General features: G+C 32.2%; 1 protein-coding gene across 1 annotated transcript; it reads left to right on the forward strand.

Moving 5' to 3' along the window:
* Positions 1–3,823: 3,823 nt before the first annotated feature.
* ALDH5F1 (aldehyde dehydrogenase 5F1) lies at positions 3,824–24,159 on the forward strand. The gene is made up of 20 exons (XM_089724076.1): positions 3,824–3,983; positions 4,356–4,469; positions 5,166–5,265; positions 7,324–7,372; positions 7,524–7,611; positions 7,770–7,880; positions 13,055–13,117; positions 13,206–13,316; positions 14,095–14,160; positions 14,276–14,353; positions 14,440–14,517; positions 15,211–15,277; positions 15,806–15,891; positions 16,319–16,351; positions 16,468–16,500; positions 18,100–18,200; positions 18,917–19,002; positions 20,058–20,164; positions 20,249–20,326; positions 23,894–24,159. Exons 1-20 carry the CDS (start codon positions 3,876–3,878, stop codon positions 23,930–23,932), a joined length of 1,596 nt encoding a protein of 531 aa, XP_089580202.1. The 5' UTR covers positions 3,824–3,875; the 3' UTR covers positions 23,933–24,159.
* The last annotated feature ends 819 nt before the right edge of the window (positions 24,160–24,978 follow it).

The raw sequence follows: 24,978 nt of genomic DNA on the forward strand, positions 1-24,978 counted from the left end.
CAATGGGAGTTACAAGAGAATTTTTCTTAAAATTTTGGATTAAGGTAACAGTTTTTCATTCTTGATTAAGAAAAGATATAGTCATAACATATGTACGTTAAATAAATCTATTTTGATTATAAATAAATTACATTTCAAATTGTTTTGCTTTTGGCAAATTATATATCTAGTTTTCATAAAGAAATGCGTAATAAAATTGAATATATATAGTAAAATACTATTTATTAATCTAAGTTAAGTATAAGCAAACTTATATAAAATATGCTTTAAAATTTGATTAAAATGGAAAAGATTGGCTAATAGTTATTAGGAGTATTTACAGGCCATGGAATAATTATGAATTTATGTGAGAAATCTACGAAAAGGAAATGATAAGTTGAGCAATTAAATTTAATCGTTAACAGACTTATGGAACTAATGTGTAACTAAGGGATAGTTGGTATAATCTAAAAATTAATAAGGTGAAAGTTTAGTTGTAATAAATTTATTAGACATTATATAATTAAGATCCTAGCACATGTGGGATACTTAAAGGGCTAGACTAAGTTCATAAATCTATTATAAGAAAATGAATGTCGAAGATGACGAATAACTTTAAATCATAAATGAGAATGAATGGGGAAAGGAATGTGGATGCGGTAGGAAAACTTAATAAATTAAGGGATTTGTGTGATTGTGTGGGGTGAGAGGTTATCTAACCCTACTCATTGAGTTTGGCGCTCATCCCTGCCTACTATTTTTTTTTTCAGGTAATAGAAAGAAAGAAAGGCCTTATGGAGTTGACACATTATTTATAGAAGACCGTTAATAATTGAAATATCAATGTAAATGTAAAAGTAGAGTTTCGCAATTGTATTCCAAATGGGTTGTAAATGAATAAATAGAGTAACAGATACTCACTATATAGACTGTACTTTGGATATATTTGTAAAATAAGTTATTGGGCTTGAATCCACAATTGTGAATAGAATGCGAATCTTAAGTAATATAGGCTTACTACGGGCTTCGGGGGCCTTAAGCCCACCCAGGTCCTAGTGTCGGTCCGACCCGCGGAAATGGGTCGTGACAGGTTTCGTGGAGGGTCTAGAGTCCTTCATTCAGTTTGCAATCAGTAATTCATGATGTATGGATGGAGGAAAAATAAGGTGTCCATGCAATCTTAAAAAGTACAAAAATAGGGCTTTTATAATGTTGAAATAGTGAAGCTCCATTTATGCAAAAATGGGTACGTAGACAACTATTATCAATGGGTATATCATGGTGAAACCCGGATTGACAATAGTTTGGGTTGATAGTCCAATGCATCACAGAGTGAAGGCATATATTTGCATTCAGATCCAATATTTTATTATCATGTTTATTTTGTATATATTACAGTATAACTTGTACAAATATCTTCACATCTTAATAACAATGTTTTTTTTTTATTTTATAATTTAGTAGTTTTTTCATTCCTGCAATTATTTGAGTACTTGAATTAGCATGTATTGTCATTTTTTACAAGTGAAAAATTTTTATTGTCAAAAATTTTAATTTTATTTTTTTATTCCAAAAATGAAATAGCGATGATGAGCGATGATTGACTATATTTTAAAAATTAATTGGAGACAAATACAGCAACCACTTTGCGACCGAATCAGCGACAAAAATATCGATGGAATAGCTACTGCTAATTTTAACGACTGATTAGCTACTACTTTGTCAATAATGAGATAAATTGATTCAGCCCACATTTGCAATATTAGCAACCGATGAAGCAGTCGCTAATTATCGATGGACGCCACTTTTGGTCACTATAAATATAGCGATAAGAAATTGGAAAATCGCTTGATGTTGTCGTGAGTCGGTCGCTATTTATGTTTTAGCGACAGAAAAAAGTTTTAGTGACTGATTTGTTGGTCATAAAATTCATATTTTTTTGTAGTGAATGCCCATAGCCAAACCCAATCTCATCCGCAATCCCCGTACCCTATCAAGTAGAGAATGTTACACCCATCCTTGAACCCAATGGGTTTGGGTAGATCCACAGGTACCCATTACCCACGAATGAACATTTATCTATTGACTCTTTTTTTTTTAAAAAAGAAAAAATTAGATTACATAGATTATTAAAAAATTAAAATATTTATCTAAAAAATATATAATATATAAAAAATATGAAAATAAATTAATACATAAATAAATGTTCCAAAAATCATAAATTAAAATTCTAATTTTAAAGTTGTTCTTCTTATCATAATGTTTCACTCAAATGAAATGGTAGCACTCTCAAAATATAATTATAACAAAAATCAAAAAAATATAATAACTAAAAAACTCATATAACAAAATCACTAAACATAAAATATTACATATTATATACACACTCCAAATCACTATTATCATTATTTTTTTTTTCATTATTTGAAATTGAAGTTTAAATCAAATATTAGAAATTACAAGTAAATTTGAAAATCTAAAATTTTATAAATTTAACCAATTCAAATTAATATATGAAAACTATAGTGAAGTTAATTTCCACAACACTACATTAAATTAAAAATAAAATTATAATTCATATAGATAATTTATTACAAGTAACCCAATTTATTAAAAATTTATTATTATAATTTAAAAGAATAATATTTTAAATTTATCGAGGTTTGAATTTCGATTACGAGATCGAATTGGTGTTTATAATAGTAACTAGTCGTGCTCTTGCGCTTCGCGTGCGAATATTATATACTGTTTAAAAATAAAAATACAATTTTTATTATAACTAATAATTATTTTTAAAAATATGAATATCCAATTTATTATACTAACTAATGTTCCACAAAATGAAATAAAATCATTTTTTCCCATATTCTTGCAGAAGAATCAATATATTGACATATACATATATAAATCAAGCTATATTAAGCTTAAAATTTGTTATCTTTATAATATTTTAATAGATTTTACAATAATCTTTTTAAATATCAGTTAATGAATTCATTTTTAATAAATAATCTAAAATCTAGGCATAAATTTAATAACCATTAAATTTTTTTAAAAAAAATTTCATTGAAGTTTGCCTTGATTTGGAATAGGCTGAGAAATACTATAATTTCTCTTTATAAATCACAAAATTATACCTTAGTCAATCATCGAAAACTGAATATATTTTGTAATTCCATTATCTTCATCACGTTGATTATGTACACATCAATAAAATGCCATGAAAATATTATTATATTATTTGCAAAAAATTCGTTTCTTTTTGTTGAAAATATGATTTCATTTTCTTTAAGGTTTCATTTATATTCAAATAGATATCTGCAAAAATTTTATAACGGTGAAAAAAGGAAAATGAAGAGATTAAATATTAATTATTTAAAAAAATGAAAAGTTTTTAAAATATTAATAATAATATTATTAATTTAATTAATTATTTTAAAAAGAAACCATTATTAATGATATCAATAAACTTCCATATTAATTATATTAAAAATAATTTGTAAAAATATAAACATTATTTTCAACTTAATAAATTATTTTTTTTTCTACATAAACATCTTAATACTTAAGAATTGTGCCACATAAGTTTTTGTGCCTTAATTTATATATATATATATATATATATATCCAAACCTTACTCGTATCCAAAATAAAACTTTTATATTTTACCCATACCTTATTTAAATTCAGTCAAAACCATAAAATTCGGATTTGACTGGTTCAATTAGGCACGTACCCATCGGGTCAGTTTGATTTTTCCATTCCTATCTAGAACACAGTTGTAAGCATATCCAAACACTCTTCTTGAACGCAGTCGCTTTAATAAGTCAGACTGCGATCAGGCAATATGGATTTATTTCGAACAAAGTGAAACAAACAAAAAAAACAGAGAAGACATGAAGGCAGCTATGGTGGCACGTATGGCAGCCATTGGGCGTAACAAGCTCCTCCCTTCTTTACATTTGGCTTCCATGCACATCGCCTCTCCTCCTCTCTCTCGCCAAGTAATTGCCTTTTCTCTTTCTGTCTCTGTATCTTCGCATGTTTCTCACTTCAGATTATTAAGTGACCATCATCTCTCTATCTAAATATCGCAATCTCAATCCAATTTCCATTTGTATAACTTCTGATTCTGATAAATAGCTGAATTAAAATTTAAGGGATGAATAGATTTTCTGTTAGTTTGTTCATGGCCTGCTGGTATTTCTTCATATAAATTTGACACAAATGTTCATATAGATGTACATATAACTTTAGATTGTTTTCTGCTACAGAATATATTGATTGCTATATTAGCAGTTTTACCAAATGTCTACGATTTTCCCCGTATGTAGTTTTTAAACAAGTTAATTCTAGTTAAATAATTTGGGTTTTAGATAAGCATGAAGGCAGGTGGTCTTGTTGATCGGCTCAGAACTGCTGGTCTGTTACGGAGCCAGTGTCTTATTGGAGGGAAATGGACTAATGCATATGATGGGAAGACAATTCAGGTGTGCTCTCCCCTAGAGTTTTCTTTGATTGCTGTGCTCTCTTGATGTCAGTGTGCACACTAATTGCATGACCTATTACCACAAAATGTTCTAGTAATGACATTCAGTATTCTGGACCTACAATTCAAGTCCTTGAGGTTGCTTGTTATGGTAAAACTGGGGTAAGCATTTGGTATATTCGTGTCTGTGTGTGTGCATAAATTTTCATTTGTGCCTATGTTGCTGTAATGTGATTTAGTTTCTGCTTATTTTGTGGATATAATAAATTCTTAAAAAGAATGTTTCCGTGACATTCCAAGTTTTGTTTTAAGCCTAAGTTTTAACTCATTGGCTTAGCTTCTTTTCACTATAATAGGTGTAAGCATGCTGTTCACTTATATCTTGGCGTGTGTACATATATATTTTTATTTGTGTCTCTGTATGTTTGTAGTGTGACCTCAATTTGAACTTCTTTATAGATATTAATAAATTCTAAAAGGTAAAACAACAAATTATAGTATTTCAGAAAGGAGGAGGAAGGAGAAAAAAACTAATGGCTGCTTGTCGTTATGGTATTGAAAAATATGAACTCCTCCCTGAATCATGCTTGTGAAGCATAGGCATTCATATTACTGAATTACCTTTTTTTCTTTCCCCCTGCTGTTTTGCCTGTTCTTTTATATGCTTGCTTGTAATACATGGTTCATCTGATGACAGGTTTACAATCCAGCAACTGGTGATGTTATAGCAGATGTCCCATGCATGGGTGGGAAGGAGACAAGTGATGCAATAGCTTCTGCTAATGATGCATTTCATTGTATGATTTTATTATAATCCATCCTCAGCTTACGTTTATTGTTCTTCAAACATATGGTATTTAGACTATTTTTTTGACAAACAAAATCATATGATGTTTATAAAAGCATAAAGTATCCTAAAGCATGCATGCAATCTCCTATAGAGTCTTCATATTGTGATTTTTTTGAGGGCATTGCTTTGGGAATCTTGGTGATAAAATTGTGACTGATGCCATCAATGACTAGATCAATAGTGCTGGTATAACTCCTTTATCATATGCCAACAAAGACAGTAGAATTCAGCTCCAAATGCCTCCTGTTTGACTCCATCTCATGATCCTCAAAATATATTCTTGCCTTTTTCTCTCTCTCTCCCACTTGCATTTCTCTTGTTTTTTTTGAACTTTAGAAATGCCATTTTTTGTGCTTAAGACCATGAGTAGCTTGTGCTTTAATGAGAGCCTTCCAAAACACATCCATTGCATTATCCTTTTGTTTGGAGTTTATTAGATCTCCTTTCTAGATCCATTTGTTTCTCTGCGAGACGTGCATTGGAAGGAAAAATTTCGATATTGTTTTTATGTAATCCTTGATTTTGATATTTAAGTTTTTATTGTATTTTTTTCTATTAAAGAGAAGTAGATAGTGGTAGTATTTAGAAAAAGAATCTTTAATAGAAGTTGATCTTTCATTGTTCAGTGGAGTTTCTTTTGTGTTCTCTGTTTTAAATTAGTCACTTAATTGCTCTATTTTGTGGTGTTTGTTTTAACCATTGGGAGTTAGTTGATAGCTATTTAGCCTTCAAAGGTAGTTCGATGTTTTTGGTAAAAATAAAACATCCACAGCTGTTGATTCTGAAAAACTATAATAAAAAAAAATATCATAAGTTATGCTTGGATTGGTCATTCATATAGGCAGGTGATCCGAACACGACACGTGCAGTCCGCCTAATATCATAAATATGCTAAGTGGGTGTGTTGACCCATATACAACCCGTGTAACCTGCCTAATATCATAAACAGGTTAAGTGGGTTGATTAACCTGTATACGACCTACTTAACCTACTTATAATATTTTTAAATTTTAACCTATTTAACTCAAATTATATTTAAAAATAAATTTTCTTAAATGAAATGCATAGATTCTTCAAGATTCATGACTAAAATAAAAAAAAAAATACAATAATAAAATTTAAATAGGTTTTAGTTAGAGTATTTATTTTAACACTAAAATTATCTCTTTACTCTTAAATAAACGGGTCACTCGCCTAAACTGCGATACAATATGCTTATATTCGTGTCATAAATAGGTGATCCGTTTATGACACGAATTCGCTTAACCTCAACTCTAATCTGTTTATTTTGCGTCTTAGGCGAATCGTGTTCGCCTGTCGTGACCTATATATATATATATGTATATATATATATATATTTATATATATATATGTAATAGTCATTTACCAAATTTGCAGCACTGCGTAATAATGTTTTACTGAATAGTTATTATTGATTGACTACTACTATTTACAGCTCTGACTCCCAGATATTACCGGTTAGAAATTGTTGAATCAATTAGGCATTTAGTAGACATTAGGAATTTTTGTAGTATTTTTATTCAAAAAGAAAAATTCCAAGATTCTCTACAGATATTTTATATCACTTTAGGCATTTTCTTATTCAAAAACCTGCCTAAGCTTGACTACGTTGTTCCATTCCTCTTATCCTTTTTTCTAGTAGCTTTGTTTAATAGTTTATAAGGTATACTTTCTGTATTTACACATTTTCTCCAAGTTTACATTTCCTATATTTTTTGAGAATGCTGTTTTCTGGTGTCTGTACCATACCGGTTTACAGTTTCCATCTCTATTTTAACTAGTTTATAGTCATAGTAGATGTCAATAGTGATGAAAAAAAGGTATAAAATATTTTAGCTTTATTTAATTTGCATACTTAGATGCCACCATGTTTAGCATTGGATGAGGTTTCAGAGTATTTATGGATTATTGGAATACGACTTATGATGAACTTGGAAATTTATTCTGTAAATTCAGTACATTGATGATCTTTTTATTTGAACAGCCTGGAGCAAGCTCACTGCTGCAGATAGGAGCAAACGTTTAAAATCATGGTATGATCTGTAGTATATCCTTTTAATCATGATTTATGAAGACTTCCAAATGAGGCAATAGTTGAAAATTTAGCCATATTAAAACTATTATGATTTGTGGTTCTAAATGGTCAACTTATATTCGTATGATTATTCCTCATGTCTATTCAAGGTATGACTTACTAATTGCCCACCAAGAAGAGCTTGGACAACTAATAACCTTAGAGCAAGGAAAACCTCTAAAAGAAGCCATGGGTGAGGTATTTCACTCAAACTTTTACTTGAGAAATTTAGAATAGTCTTTATCTCTCTGTCTTGATTTTGTTATTAACTCTTCTTATCATTATTATTTATTTTAGGCTAAAATTTTGTCAATATTGGCATTTTTCAATATGTGACCATGAGACTAAAATAACAGGTTAGTTATGGAGCCAGTTTCATTGAGTTCTTTGCAGAGGAGGCAAAACGTGTATATGGTGACATAATACCGCCAACTCTTGGTGATCGTCGTTTGTTGGTCCTAAAGCAGGTGAGAGTGTTGTCAATTAATGTTTAAATTCCATTTATCATATATGAGTTAGTTGCTTCTATTAGTTGTTTGGCTCCTAATGCATATGTCTTCTGTTTCTCCTTTATTTATCTCCCTTAACTGTTTGGCTTCTGATTGTGTTTTAATGTCTGACATTCATATCTATTTTTTGGGGGTAACAATACCATAAAAGGCAAAAAATATTAGAGAAAGAACTAATGATTCTTTCCATAAAAGGGGCTAAACCATTCTCCATACCCCAAATTTTACGAGTTGTTACAATTGTACCCAAAATGAACTTAACCCTCCAAGCACCCTAATTTCAAACTTATGTCAAAATTGCACCTTAAAAACTAAATTGGTCAATTGAAATTACAAAATAATAAATGCAAGACCTACATCAGTTAGCTAATCCAACATGAGAGAGCTTTTAGAAAATGCACCGTTTGAAGCTATGCTTCCCTTGCAATCTATTCTCTCTCCTCTCTATTACATGACTGGCATCATCTTTCACACTATCGATTTATCAAAACATTGAACTAATGGAAATTAACAGAAGAAACAGTTACCTTGAAGAACTTGGGCATGTAAGACCCATTCTTTGTAGAGGAAGAGAAAGGAAAGAGGAGAAGAGGTATTGTTGTTCATGTGAAAAGATCTATAGTTGTTGAATGGAACAGGGAAGATAGAATCTAGGGTTTCTCTATTAACAAACATTGTTTTCTGGTTGTGGATGAATCGTAGATCAAGATCTTGGTTTTGAAGCCATGACTATCGGAATTGCAGATGGGGTTTGCTTTGTTTGCTTTGTGGGTTCTTAGAGCTTGGCAACCCACTTGCCCCAACTTCTTTGTTTGTTTATTTTTTGCTTTGCCTTGGTGATGAACCAGTAACTTGCCCAATTGGAGGTTTTTAACAGATCCTTGTGGTAACCACTCTCGTCTCACTATTCCACCTCCAAATCCCAGCACCACCACCTCCTGGCCACAACCATGACCATCCCCTCTATGGTCTCCACCAAGTCAATCACTCTTAGTTCGTCTGCTTACTTCGCTACTGCAATAAATAATCTCTCCAATCCTGAAACTCGTGATTCCATAGCGATTGCAGTGCTCTTGTCATTTGTTTCAATCATAGTTCCATTGATTCCGATGAAGGAAATGGTGATAAGGCGAACGAGGCAGTGACGATTTTATTGGTGTGAGCAAGTGTTTGGGGGTTTTGATTATGAGCTGTTATACTTAAAACTGTGAATTTTGAGTTAGCTAACTGATGTTGGGGTGCCTGAGTTTTTTTTTTTTTTTTTTTTTGGGGGGGGGGGGGGGTGTTACAATTACACCCGAAAATGAACTTAACCCCTTAGGCACTGTATTTTATTATTATTATTTTTTTTTTGTCAAAATTGCGCCTCAATTTGGTCTTGGTCAAAATTAGACAATAAAATAGTATTATATGTGGGACCCGCTGTCTCTTGTTGAGTTCACTTAATCAGGGGACGGTTAAGTGAAACGGCGCATTGGACTTAAGAAAAAAATAAAAAAACTCTAACCCACCCAAATCCCCCTCTTCTCATCGATTAAACCCATCTCTACAGCATTGATTCCTTGATAAATCACCAAAAAAAGCAGACGTTATAAACAAAATGAAAATAAAATATCCAAAAAATATTCAATGTATTGATAAATTGAAGTGAAATTTGCTAAGGAGAAACCAATTCATCATGTGTGATATCGTATCAAGCGCTCAACAAACCAGTGAATATCGGATAATTAATCATAAATAAAACAAATAAAAAATGAAAGATCTATGGAAATGAAGATCAATATACATCTTCTAATCCTAAAAATTAATACGCAAGACAAATCATAAGTCATTTTCCAGGATTAAGAGATTACTCAAAATTTTTTAGCAGGAAATAATTTCCAGTTGATGTATTTTTCAAAAAAAGAACAAAAGGGAAACATCACAACAATGGTGAATCGAAGAACATGAATGGTAATATTGTACTCGAAGTCTTGCAAAATAGAACTGCTAAGATTCTAGTTGCAATTTTGGCATCACAAATACAGTGATAAGTCAAACTTTCCAAACAAAACCAGCGAGTCACTTAAAAATTTTTCAAACAAAAATGAAATTAACTCTAGGCGAGCAAAAATTCCAAAAAGAAGTGGAAAACAGTGGAGAATGGAAGTATCTTATAACTACAAACAAGTCCTCTTCATCATCAATTTCTTCTTGTTCTCACAAGCTGCAGCTGTCTTTGCTCTTCAGCTCTAAGCATCAGAAATGGGAGATTTTAAGAAGTGATTAGGTTTCTGATTAAAGCTACAATGCGATATTGACCGAATTAAAGGGAAGTTATAGTGGAAAAGGCTGTGTTAACTCACTTGAGAGTAGCTATTATCTTTGATAAATTCAAAGAAGAAAATCTCACTTGATGGATGAAGGAGAGATGGGGTTTAATTGATGAGAAGATGGGGATTTGAGTAGGTTGGGGTTTTTCTTTTTTCCTTAAGCCCAATGCAATGTTTCGCTTAACCGTCCTTTGGTTAAGTGAACTCAACAAGAGACAGCGGGTCCCACATATAATATTACTATATTGTGTAATTTGACCAAAATTAAATTTGGGCGCAATTTTGACAAAAATACCAAAACAGGGTATCTGAGGGGTTAAGTTGATTTTAGAGTGTAATTGTGACAATTCGCAAAGTTTGGGGTATAAATAATGGTTTACCCGTCTGAGGGGTATAAAGTTAATTTTGGGTGCAATTGTAACAATTCGTAAAGATTGAGGTATTGGGAATGGTTTAGCCCCATAAAAGGGAAAGAAAAACTTGATTTCCAAACCTTAGAACAAGTGAGCAATGGAGATACCTAGGATTGTAGAGATGTTCACCTACCTTACATCCTTTGCTTGTGGGATTGAATCTCGCACAACATTGATGTAAAGAAGTCTCGTTTTTAATTATTTGGACCTCATGTGATACTAGTATGTTTTTCCATAGAAAAGTCCTTAATTGCCAACTGTGAGTATTTATGCATGATACTATTGAATAAAATCTTCAAAAACTACTAGAAGGGAGACCAAGCAAGAGAGAAGTTGGCTTCCTCTGACTTTATCGGTATCTCTTTGCTGAGGTAGTTGTGTCCTTGAAGTTTCCTTTCTTACTTTTGATCTAGAAAGTCATTTTGTTCCCATTTTTTTTTTTTTTTTAGCTTTCAACAGATGGCCCTTGATAGGGTCTTTTGGTGGAGTTGTTGATACGGTAATGGTTTTACTGTGTTCCAACTGCCAGTTCTTTTTAGGCTGTTTGCTTTTGTTGGAGTTCTAAATATTAAGAATTTGAAATTTTATATAGAATGTTTTATACACCGGGTCACCTTTTTTTATAGAGAATGTTTTTGTGACATTTGAATTTTATCTTAGCATTTATTCTCTTAACATTCGAAAACAATACTATGACTTCCAAACACTGTTTACAAGTGCAATATTTACATTGCCAAAACTGCACCTAAGGCTTTTGATATTGCCTTGTTTGCTTTTGCCATTTGTCCAAGTCCCAAATCTTTGAGTCCACCGGGATTCTTGTTGTCTTGTTTTTTGTTTTAAAGGGATTTATCTTGTTCCTTTTACTTTTCCTTTCCATTTTTGGTTAAGTGTAATATTTGTTATTTCTAAAATGCCCTTGAGAAGTTTCCCTATTATTTTCATTCAGTGTAAATGCGTTTTAGGGGCTTGACACTTTGTCTTGAGCCTCAAATTCTATGTTTTCCCCATTAATTCATAATAACTATTATAATTACACATGGTAAATTCTAATGATTGTGAATTAAATAAGGTTGGAGTTTTTTTGTTGAGCCTGCAAGCTTTAAAATATTTTGTTTATTAAAAATTTATCAAAGAATAATTATTATTATTATTTATTAATTTTTCCCCTATGTTTTCCCCATTAATTCATAATAACTATTATAATTACACATGGTAAATTCTAATGATTGTGAATTAAATAAGGTTGGAGTTTTTTTGTTGAGCCTGCAAGCTTTAAAATATTTTGTTTATTAAAAATTTATCAAAGAATAATTTTTATTATTATTTATTAATTTTTCCCCTCTCATATCATTTGTCCTTCTTTTTTTATTTATGTACTCCTCTACTTTCCCTTAATTTTATTTAATTTTTACTTTCACTATTTTACTTAATTTATCCTGTAGTATTTGAATTTAATAAAAAAGATAAGATGAGATGACTTGTTAGCGGCACAACTAGGATTTTAGATAAGTGGGTCTATAGAAAAAGTTGTAATTAATTAATTTAAGAAAACTGTATAATTCTTTCCTTCTTTTTTTTTATTTTTATTTTTTTTTTATTTTTTTTTAAAAAAAAAAAAAACTGATGTTATTTTTTTACTGGCTTTTAATTTATCATTTTATAAATTGTCAATGTCTATTTGCTTATTAAGACAACTCAAGTTATTTAGATATTGAAATGAGGCCCCTCTCTCTCTATTTTTTTTTATTTTTTATTTTTTAAATACATGTCAGTAAGTTTTCAGTATATAAAATTGTACACTAAAAAATAACTTCATACTTAAAGTTATTCTTTAATGGGTGTAACTTTTGAAATATTATAATTTACTAAGGCAAGATTTATTTTTTAATAGGATTAATAACATAACTGCAATATAGTTTATCACAAGACTCTAAATTTTTAGAAGTTCAGTGGGGTTAATAAGTGTCTAGTTTCTGGGATGGCAATGAACATTTTCTTTACACTATGGGCCATGTACAATATATCCAAATTCAATTTTTTATCCATTTTAATTGATTAGTAATAATAATAAAATTTAATCAAATTTAATCTGTGAAAAATGGCAAAATATGTCTAAATAACTTATATTTTTAAATAATCATTTTTTTCATGTAAATTATATTCTATCATGTAAAAGAATATTTATTGAGCTGTTTATTAACTTGTTATCTTGTATGGTTATTGAATTTCAAGGTTCCATGTTGATTTAAGTCTTGGTGGTTTGAAAAAATTTGCAATAGTGGTGGGTGATTCAGTCTTTTTCAAAGCTGTTTGGTTGGCATTATTAGTTTCTGAATGCCAGTTGTTCCAAGGCAAACTGTGTTATCTTGATACTCTATCATAATGGGTTCACATTTTCTTCCAGCCTGTTGGTGTTGTTGGAGCAATTGCACCCTGGAACTTTCCCTTGGCCATGATTACTCGCAAGGTGTGTTCAGCTTAGGATAATTATACATGGTTTTGGTTTTTTTGGATGGTGTATAAGAAGAAATGCATTTTTTTCCTTGTACACGCAGGTTGGTCCTGCCCTTGCTTGTGGTTGTACAGTGGTTGTAAAACCCTCTGAACTTACACCTCTCACAGCCTTAGCAGCAGCTGAGCTAGCTCTTCAGGCTGGAATTCCGCCGGTAATTGTTCTTTGAAATTCTATACAGCATTGTCGAAGTTACATTATTTATTTAGGTCTTTCTCAGCTAGGAATTGGAATATAATGATAATCAATTTGGAAATTAAGTTGGAATCTGTAAGAGAAGGATAACTTTTCAGTTTAATTAGTTTTTTGTAAAACTACTAGTCTTTGATTTGGTTATGGCAACTGGAATTATGAATCTTTATTAAGTAATATGTACATCAATTTTTATTAGTAGCATATTATTTATCATATCTTTTTACTAATTTGTGTATAAATAAATTATCATAAATTATAATTTTTTCATTATAGCCAAAATATTCAACTTACTTATGACTAAATTTGGTGTAGTTCAATTATTATGTTGGAGGTATTAAAAGATTAGGTTGCTTGGAATATTGGTGCCACTAATGGAATGCTCGACTATAATATTCCTGTGGGAGTTATGCAGTAAATATTTCTGATGCTTGAATAAACAAAATATGGTTGTCAAATCACAAGTTTCTGTGTGTTTTGGTAATATGAATGTACAATTGGATTGGTTTTTGAGGTTTTCTGCTTTCTCCAACTGTGCTCTTATGTCAAACGATAACAATCTGCTCATGTACATCATTATTGTCATTGCATTATGGTGAAAGAGGAGGAACCAAGCCTTTTAAAGTGTTGTATTCTTTATGAATTCAAGATATCAAATGATGCATGATACTTGCTGGTATTTGTTAACTTATGGAGTTTTTAGTTTCTTTTGTCCCTAATGGTACTTGTTGATCGTTTAGGGTGTTCTAAATGTGGTTGTGGGAAATGCCCCTGAAATTGGAGATGCTTTACTCTCAAGTCCACAGGTTTTCCCTTATATCATTCTGCCATTTGTTGTCATGATATGATATCCTTGTTTGGCTGGGTAGACAGACAAATAATGTAATGCTTAAGTGTCCTTGCTTGTTATCTCTGACCCAGGTAAGGAAGATCACATTCACCGGCTCAACGGCAGTGGGAAAGAAGTTGATGGCTGGTGCTGCTGGAACTGTTAAAAAGGTATAAATTTGACATGAAATGAGTATACATCATTAGGTTTTGGAAATCATTTAAGGGCTGATTTCCTTTTCCCTTGATCTCTTTAGGTGTCTTTAGAACTTGGTGGCAATGCACCCTGCATAGTATTTGATGATGCAGATCTGGACGTGGCGGTTAAAGGATCAGTAAGTTAAAATGGTTGTCCAAGTATATTAGTGGTGGCTGTGTGTTATCATCCTAGAAATTTTTGGGTTCCATTATGTTATTAATAACTTATGCCTATCATGGCACTGTAATCAACATTGATTTTAGGTTTATCAAAATGGCTCAATTCAACCAGTTGCTAAAAACCATTGGCACTGCAATGATATTTTTGACTGGGAACTTTCTAAGTTTATTCTTAGGTTTATTTAGTGTTGGCATCATTTATTAAAATCCACTAAATTCACTCTTCCTTGCTGTTGGAAATGCACTCTGATTCTTGGTGCTTGCAGCCTAGGAAGCAACATTTTGGTTGATGCCATCATCAAGTAGCTGAATTGTCCTTTTTTTTGTTGGAATAGCAGAGGTTTGTTCTACCTCTTAGCTTTGGAGTGTTTTGCTTGTCAGAGAAGAGGGCTCTGTGCCACATACACAACTCTTGGTTCAGACCGTATTTCTAGCTTTAGATGCTTATAAAGGAAACCTATTCCAACATTTAAAATGAGGATAATCCACTGTGGGGGTCACATTGGAATGATTATTTAATTCATGGGAATTGAACTATTTTCCTAACAATCCAAAGGCTATAGTTTAGTTCTTTTAAGGTCTTCTTTCTTGCAAGATTATTGTTATGTTTTTGTTTCTAATTTTATAACTATATGTGCACATTGTTGTAGCTTGCAGCGAAGTTCCGTAATAGTGGACAAACATGTGTCTGTGCTAATCGATTACTTGTACAAGAAGGTAGAAACAGACAGCAACAGAATTGTATACCTGGCTTTATTTTTCCGCACTTCTCTCTCTCTCTCTCTCTATTTTTTTTTTTTCCGGGTTTTGTTGGGGTGGGGGGGAAGGTTGCATATGGAGTAACCTGGCAGTGTATTTTCACAGGACATACTGCAATTTTTCATGTTTAAAGAATGATCAAAGCGTATCATACCTTGTCTACACCTCCATTAAATAACAGGTTAACGAAAATGTGTAGTTGTCAATTGTCATTCAGTGGCAACTGTCACTACATTGAGTAGTTAAGCCTTATGTACAGAGAATTTTTTTCAGCTGTTTTTGTATAATTACTAGAGGAAAAATATGGTTTATCAACCTTGTGATTCTTCCCTCTTTCTAGAGCTATTGAGCTCATCCAAATTATCAAATGGCCTATTCTAATATAATTCAGTTTGTTATATTTCCCATTATTAGTTAATAGTTCCTATTGGCCTTTAGAAATATGTTGTTGCTATCGTTTATGATGCTGAACCTCTTTTTGTCCAGGCATATATGACAAATTTGCAGAGGCTTTTTCAAGAGCCGTTCAAAATTTGCAAGTTGGGGATGGCTTTAGTGAAGGTGTGGCACAGGTAGGCATCATTAGCTATACATGTGTGTTTATGTATTTTATAGCATTTATAAATACATTCACACACGCATATCAGAATAGCTGTTTGAGTACTTATGTTATTCTATTATAATTTCCTTATTGGTTTTCCCATCAGTATGAAGCTAGTAATGCAATTATGTGTTCTACATATTTAGTCTTTAGGGGGTTATGCTATTGCAACAGCTGCTAGAAATATTTGAACTGTTATATCCTTCTGTATGACATCATATGGCTTGGCAAAGATGGTTTGCTCACTCATTTGTTCTGAGAATTTTGCCATATATATATGACCCTCTTTTGGTCCCTTTTGCTGTCATTTGCAAGTGAGTTGTTTTTGAGCTGCTATTATAGAAGTTATCTGAGCTTAAAGTGTTGTAATTTTAACATATATGTTAGTTTTCTCACAGGGTCCATTGATTAATGAAGCTGCAGTGCAAAAGGTTAGTTTTGCTTATATATGTATATAGACTTACATACATACACTTATGTATTTGTCATCATCCACTTTTTCTAATGATCTTCTGTATCATTTGGTCCTTGTAATTTTGCGTTACAGGTTGAATCATTTGTTCAAGATGCTATCGCAAAGGTTTGTCTTATTCCATTATGCTGTTCTGTATGCTAGATTCTTAGTGCACATAAATTTATGCTATTTGTTTACTACTTATTTATCTAGATCTGCAGATCTTAATCTTGTTACCCCTTCCCCCTTCTCTCCCTCAAAGTGATTGCTTGTCAAATTTTCTTGTGAAGCCATCCATGCTGTATACTTTTTAGGGCTGCATATTGCCTTGTCCATATTTGTGGATACTTCACACAGGAAAGCTCTCCTCTGATGAATTGTATAATCATTGGAAATACCCACTTAATCATGGGTCTGATTCCAGCATTGAATAGATTGGCTGATGAGAACATTTGTCCGTCTGTAATGGAAATTACATTAGTAGGAATATAAGCCGAAATGTCTCCTGATTGGAGAACGCAGGCATGGGTGGTGCATGGCTGTGTCAGCTCATGGTATAAGGTGTTCGGTTAAGTCCTGCAACAGTCTCGTACTTAGTTGCCATTGTTGAGTTTGGCATTGGTGTGTCATCCTAGCAAATTGTTACAATCTATATATATTAATGAGAAGGATAATTAGATATATTTTTTGGTGTTCGTTTTAAGGAAAATTTGGTTTCCTTTTTGCTCTAATAAGTACATATTTATTTTTCCTAATTTGGGAGTCTTAATCCTAGTAGCAGTAGTATTAATTAAATCTTATCAACACCTATACTACCTGTTTTTTTCTGAGCATTGAGAATGGAACTGTAATGATTTGTTTTGAAAAGCTTGGTGCTTGTTTTCCTCCCTTTTTTCCCTTATTTTCTTATGCTATTATAATACTGTGAGGCATCATCTGAATCTTAAGTGCTCTTGTGATTTGCAGAATAGAATAGGAAAGGAATACAATAGCTAGTTCATGGATTGGAATAACTATTCATGTCTCAAAAAAATTTTTTGTATCGTAGATAATAAATTATTACAAATTTAAAACTTCCGTCAAGACTTGAGATTCTAGAATTGCTATCGCATGGAACAATTATTCAACTTTTAAATTTAAACCAAAGCCAATAATTATTGTCCCAAAATGACATAACATTCTAAGTGTGCTTTATAAGGGTTCTTAAAACCAATGAGCTATAGCTCAATGGTAGATTTGTTGCTTTGCAATCATTTTAAATCCTTTGATGTTTCACTTTCCATTGTTTGCTCACATTTATGTTTAAGAAGAGTGAACCATAGTAATAACTTGATTGTATTTTTTAAATTGGCTGGTATCCACACTATCGGAAAAAAACTTTCACCTAAATTCACTTTGTTGATACAGATTTATTTAAGAATGCTGTTACATTACTTGACATTTATCTCTTCCTCGTGTATAGTATAAAGACCAAAACCAAAATAATAACTTGGTTTCAGACTTGCAGGTTTTAAAGTTGACTGGAATTTACATTTGTCAGAATGAACTGCACATGCATTTGCTTTCCCACATTCCTCTCTTCAGCCGTACTGCAAAATTTTGCTTCCTTTCCTTTATCCATTAAAATTCTGTCACTCAAACTCAGGAGCCCAATCAGTAGCGCTAATTCTTTTATATCATTACTTCATATAATATGTCTGTAACTGATCTTAATTCTGATTGAAGGGAGCAAAAGTTCTTCTTGGGGGCAAAAGACATAACCTTGGAATGAATTTCTATGAGCCTACTGTGATTAGTGATGTGAAGAGTGAGATGGTCCTGTGCAGGTAAATATGTAAAGAAGAATAATATTATACAGGTTGAATTGTACTCTTATAAGTTGTTGATCTTGACGGGCCAACCCTATGATATGTAAAGAGGAAAAAACAGACGCCGCTGCCAGTGTCTGAAATTGTGCCGATGATGTGCTTTGAGCCTCCATTTTTCTACACTTTTGTTACCTTATTGGGCCTTTTACGTGCTTTGAGCCTTCATTTTCTAACATTCTTGTTATTTTACCATCCAAGAATAACTACAACAATTTCAATCCACTTGGGATTCATATGTTTTCTAACATTCTTGTTATTTTACCATCCAAGAATAACTACAACAATTTCAATCCAGTAGGAAATATTATTTCAAGCAGAATTTTAATCTAATGAAGATGGACTGTGGCATGCCTAATTTTGTTTTTGATTCATGTGAGATTGAGAATTTCACCTGGGATTTGTCAAAATTTCTTGTAATTCAGTACTTGCTTGAAGCATTAATTATTTATATGTTATATATTAGGTTTTTAAAGGATCTCAATTATGTTTTGTGCTTTGGCATTATCCTATCTTCTTAGAGGGCTTTCTTTTCATCTCATTTTGGTGGGACATAGTTCAATGCATTTCTTGGTTGAACATGTCGTAATGAATATGTTAGATTATTTTGATTTTTTCGGGGGTGGAAAACAATCAGTTAAAAAATTGTTAATATGCACTCTTTTGCCTTGCCTCAGAGAGGAAGTATTTGGACCTGTGGCACCTCTATTGCGCTTCAAAACTGAGGAGGAAGCCATCCATGTTGCTAATAACACCAATGCAGGTTTTTCTAATCTCCCAATCATATAAAAAATATGCATAAATAGTTTTTTACCATGCGTATGGAATTTAAACCTATCACTTTCTTAGTTTGTGATTGAATATTTTATTTTACGAGAAGATAATATGAATATTATACTTTTTTACAATAATTTTTTAATATAACATATAGCAGAGAACTCCATCATGAGATACTTATCTATGATTAACCTATATTTAAACTTGGACCCAGAAGGTAATTATTATTTGCGATAGATATTTCATTTTTGATTACAAATTGAAAACAATTGTTTGTTTTCCCTATAAATTTCTCATCAATTTTTGAAAATAGCCCTTGTTGCGGATCTGCCTAGCATAAAACTGAACTGGTTCTCTGAAACTTTTGTCAAATTTCATAGTTTTATCTTCCATTACTCTTTTCTAGAGTTCCATTCTAGGACTCATAAGTTTGATACTGCAGTAGTTTGTACAACTTTAGATATCTCCCTTGTTTTTATATATTAGTATCACTGCTCTTTCTCCATTCCTTTGGAATCTGTCTATTCCATGGGAAAGAATTAAATTACACGGTTAACCAAGAAACTCCTACTTCACCGAGACCGACTTTTGTAAAGACACCATTTAGGCCACATGTTTTCCTGACCTTATGTTTCAAGGCTTCCTTGACTTTATTTGTCCTGAATTTGTGAGTATAGCTTAGATTTCTATCCATCAGAGAGGTATAAAGCTTTATAGAATCATCCTCATGGTTTGTGTTACTAATTCTTTGTAACAGAGGCATGAATGTCTATAAACGTAGTGGGGAAGTTTATTGTAGCTATGTTTTAACAAAGGGAATAATACTTTGTATCATTACAATTCAATAAATTATTAACAGCTTATTTAATGATGAAAGAAGAAAAACGCAGAAAGTTAATTAATAAGACTACTAGTCACTATCTAGAACTTAATGGGGATAAGATTTGATTTTTTTTAATTTAGAAGTTGAATGGGCCAATTGAAACTGGTTTGCTATGACATTTGATTATATGGAGTATTTTATTCATGATGATGATGTAGGATTAGCAGCATATATCTTCACAAACAATATTCAACGTACTTGGCGTGTCACTGAAGCACTTGAATATGGACTTGTTGGCGTAAATGAAGGACTTATTTCAACAGAGGCGAGTGGCATCCTTAATTCTTCTATTGGTTAACATAGTAATAATTATAGATTGGCATATTAAAAATGTTCTACTGCAATGCAGGTGGCTCCATTTGGAGGAGTAAAACAGTCTGGTCTAGGACGAGAAGGCTCCAAGTACGGGATGGATGAATATCTTGAGGTAAGCGTTACCAAAAACATTGTTTATGCTCTCAACCTTGCATGTAAAAAGGAAATAGAAAAAATAGAACGGACAGACAAATGCATAAATTGACATCAAACTTTACAAGAAAAATTTAGTGGCAATTCAAGTTTTATGTTGGTGTGCTAAATTCTTCAAGTTGTATTGAACATTTGAAATTATAAAATTGCACTTATTAGACATTTTGTTGAATTATTAGAGATTAAGTTTTTGGGAGAAATTCCCTCTCTATTTCTTATATTTTTTTTATTTACATTAGGTGTATATATACACATAAGCCTACAACTATATAGGAAAATTATAATAAAGGAAATAAATCATATAAAATAAGAACATATAAGTCAACACTCTCTCTCAAGTTGGTGCATAGATATTGCACATGACCAACTTGGAAATCAAGTTATGGAATTGTTTGTTATTAAGCCCTTTAGTAAGAACATCTGCGATTTGATTATCCGAAGTCACATGAGTAAGCTTCAAAACACCTTAGATGACTTTTTCTATTATGAAATGTCTATCAATCGCTATGTTCTTTGTTTGGTCATGTTGAACTGGATTTTGAGCAATACTAATTGTGGCCTTGTTATTACAAAACAAAGTCGAATCTTCTCCTTTCAACATCCGCAATTCTTCCTTTATCTTCCTTACCCATAATAGTTCGCAAACTCCTTGAGCCATAGCTCTATATTCCGCTTTTACACTCGAACGTTCTACTACAGTCTACTTTTTCCTTCTCCAAGTAACTAGGTTTCCTCCAACAAAGGTACAATAATCAGAAGTTGATCTCCTATGATTTGGAGATCCAGCCCAGTTAGCATCAGTAAAGGCTTCAGTTTTGAGATGGCCATGCTTAGAGAAAAGTAGACCTCTTCTAGCAGTAGACTTTAGATATCTTAAAATGCGAAAGACAGCTTCAAGATGAGAACTGCGAGGATCATGCATATATTGACTAACTAGACTTATAACATATGTTATATTAGGTCTAGTACGTAAGAGATAAATTAATCTGCCAACCAATCCTTGATATTGACCCAAGTCAACATGTTCTCCCATTCCTGCTTGTAACTTGTGATTTCAAATGGAGAGTCAATCGGTTTACAACCCAACATGTCAGTTTCTTCAAGAGATCCAGAATATGTTTCCTCTTACAGAGAAAGATCCCTTTATTTGATCTAGCAACTTATATGCCCAAAAAGTATCTCAGACCTCCTTAGTCCTTAATCTCAAACTTCTGAGCCAACAACTTTTTTAATCGAGCAATCTTGTCCTCACTATCTCTAGTTACAACCATATCATCAATATAGACAATTAGTAAATTGATCTTACCATTACAGTTTTGATGAACAAGGGATGATCAACATTACTTTGAGAATAGCCAAATGAAATTATAGCCTTACTGAATCTATCAAACCATGCTCTAGGTGACTGCTTCAGCCCATACAATGCTTTCTTCAATTTGCAAATCTTACCTTTGGTCTTCTCATCATCAAAGCTTAGAGGAATATCCATGTACACCTCTTCTTCTAGATCACTATGCAAAAAAACATTTTTCACATCAAATTGATGCATGCTCCAATCCAAGTTGACTGCACAGGACAATAAGACTCTAATAGTGTTCATCTTTGCAATTGGAGCAAAAGTCTCCTGATAGTCTACCCCGTAGTTTGAGTAAATCCCTTGGCCACCAATCCGGCTTTATACCTTTCAATTGTGCCATCTGCCTCATGTTTTACTGTGAACACCTATTTGCACCCTACTGGTTTTTTTTCCTAATGAAGGGGTAACAAATTCCCAAGTTCCATTATTTGCCAAAGCTTTCATCTCCTCCACCATTGCTGCTTTCCATTTTGGATCTTGATATGCTTCCTGTCGACAGACAACACAAAGGCTTTGTAGGAAGGAGATAAAGAGTCATAAGAAACATATTGGGATATAGCATGTTTGGTGCAAGTTCTAACCCATTTTCTGAGATCAATGGGAAGATCAAAATCATGAATGAAATGTTCAGAGTCAGGAATATTAACAGAAGAAATTGCATCAGAATTAGAACCAGGAGTTATAGAAGACTCACCAGGTGGTTTTTCAAGAGCTGATCGCAGAGACGACAATTGACAAGGTGTATCATGCATAATGGTACTAGTCTTCTCTCTTTGACTATACCTCGTTAAATTTGGTCTATCAAGTCTACCATGTTTTGGTTCATGTTCATTACTAGTGTTAAGATTCAAAAATTGTTTAGGAACAGATACAAACATAGGAGCTAAAGGAGCTTCCTCTTCTATCCTAATCTCCCCCTGAAGAGGAGCCGGGGAGAAATAAGGCTCAGACTCTCTAAAGGTCACATCCATACTCACAAAGTATTTTTGGATTGGAGGATAATAACATTTATAATCCTTTTGAGTGGCAGAATAACCAACAAATACACATTTCAAAGCTCTAGGTTCTAACTTGCCTCCATGCCTATGATGAACAAAACAAACACAACCAAATAGTCGGTCATCCACGCAATTTCCAGCATGTGTCCATGATTTTAATACCATCACCCATTATTAAATAATGGTAAAGAAGTAGAAATAGTAGTCGAAAAAATAGCAACAATTAGAACCACAATCGGAACACCAAGAAAATAATAAAAAAAAAAGACCCGAACCAAATTGGGCAAAGAATAGCCGAAAAAAAGTCGCTAGAGCTGTCACATGCCAAAATTGGCCAAGATGGAGTCTCCAGAACAGGGCGATCCGACCAGAGTGAAAAGTGACGAGAAACATCGCCAAAAAATAGTGTCATGCATGGACGGGTGAAAGAGACATCAGGACTTCTTCAGGCGCGTGAGCACAAGCGCTTTGCCGGACGGTCGCAGGATTGAGGAGGAAGGTCGATCGACGACTAGGCTTTCTTCTCAGATGGGCGGTTCTCTCTCCTATAGGGGTTACCAGAAAATGTCTCAACTGACTTAAATGTTTTTTCAGATCTAATTCAGGGTTGCTAAAAAAAAAATGCCAAAGAATGTTGGCGAGACTTTGATACCATGTTGAATTATCAGCGATTAAGTTTTTGGGAGAAATTCCTTCTCTATTTCTTATATATTTTTGATTTACATCTAGGTGTATATATACACATAACCCTAAAACTATATAGGAACATTACAATAAAGGAAATAAATAATGTAAAATAAGAACATATAAGTCAACGCATTTGAATTGATAAAATTGTACTTGCTGAATATTTATTGAATTGTTGAAAAATGTAAAAATGATTATTTAATAATTTGTGTTAGAAACGGTATAAAGAATAGTGTTTTATTTAACATATATCGAATGATTGAAAAGTTTGAATTATATATAATATATGCAATTCTACAAGTTAAAACATTGAACAAATACAATTTTCCTTGTCGAAAAAAGCCAATGTAAAAGTTAAAGATACCACAGTTTTTCTTTTAAAAGTTGGAGTGTTGATTTATGTACTGGGCCTACAATAAACAGTGAAGTATTTCTCTCTCACCCTCTCTCTCTCGTTCTTATCAAATTCTTCAATGGTGTGCAGCTCAAATACGTTTGCTTAGGAAACATGAACAGAAAGTAATATCCAAGGTTTGCTTTCAACAGACTATCGAGCTTATGACACTCGTAGTAGTTTTAGCGGGTGGAGAGTTGTAAGTAGAGATAATGAGTGGAAAATTTTTACAGCTCGTGCTTGTAAGTGCGTTCTATCTCAAAGACATGAACGAATAAGCGGTGCCTTGGTCTGTTGTAATAATTGTCTTATTCCTGCTCATTATATTAGTTAATTTTGTTTTGTGCGAAAGCAAACTGGTCTCACGTTGGTGATTAATTGGTCTGACTGAAGTCAATCAACCAAAAGTGTACTCCTTGACAACTTCTCAGTGGGTTGACCTTGAACTTTGTTTTAAACTATGGGCGTCAGGTTTTTATATATCTTGCATTAAAAACAATTAATTTTGGTTTTGGAAATTATTTGAAGCTTTCAGGAAAATTAATCAGTATAAAATATTTTCTATTATCAAAAGTAAAAATAATTCATTTTTAAAGAGAATATATCTTTAAGGGGAAAATATTCATTTTGACCAACTCTAATTAACATTGGTCATTGATCACCGTTGATTTCTATCATTAGTCATTGATCACTATTTCAATTATTATTTTTTATTTTTTCATATGCTAATACTGCGTCTGTTTCAAAATATAAATCGTTTTTGGATGATTATTTTGTACCATTATAAGTTGTTTTCAGTATTTTAAGGAATAAGAAATGATTTTTTTTTTTTTAATATTATCTTTATTTATATTAGATACAATAATTCACAAGTGACTATTGATTTTGAGAGGTTAATTTAGTTAATTTAGCTTTAGATTTGTTATTATTTTGGAGGATCAATTGCTTAATCTTTATGTAAAAATTTTAAATGATTTATATTTTGAGATAAGGAAAGTAATAAATTTTAACTACGAATATTTTTATAACCAATGGAAATAAGTTATTTAAAAAACTAGCTTTTGAAGATAAATTGATTTTTGGGTTTGTAGGTTTTGGTGGCGAGTCAATGGGAACTTTAAGGCTTTTGTAAAGTCATTTATACAGTGCCATTTGTTAAATCTCAAACTTTAATT

Source organism: Jatropha curcas, chromosome 7 (assembly GCF_041381405.1).
Source record: "Jatropha curcas cultivar XTBG-Jc1 chromosome 7, XTBG_Jcur_1.0, whole genome shotgun sequence".
NCBI classification, from domain to species: Eukaryota; Viridiplantae; Streptophyta; class Magnoliopsida; order Malpighiales; family Euphorbiaceae; genus Jatropha; species Jatropha curcas.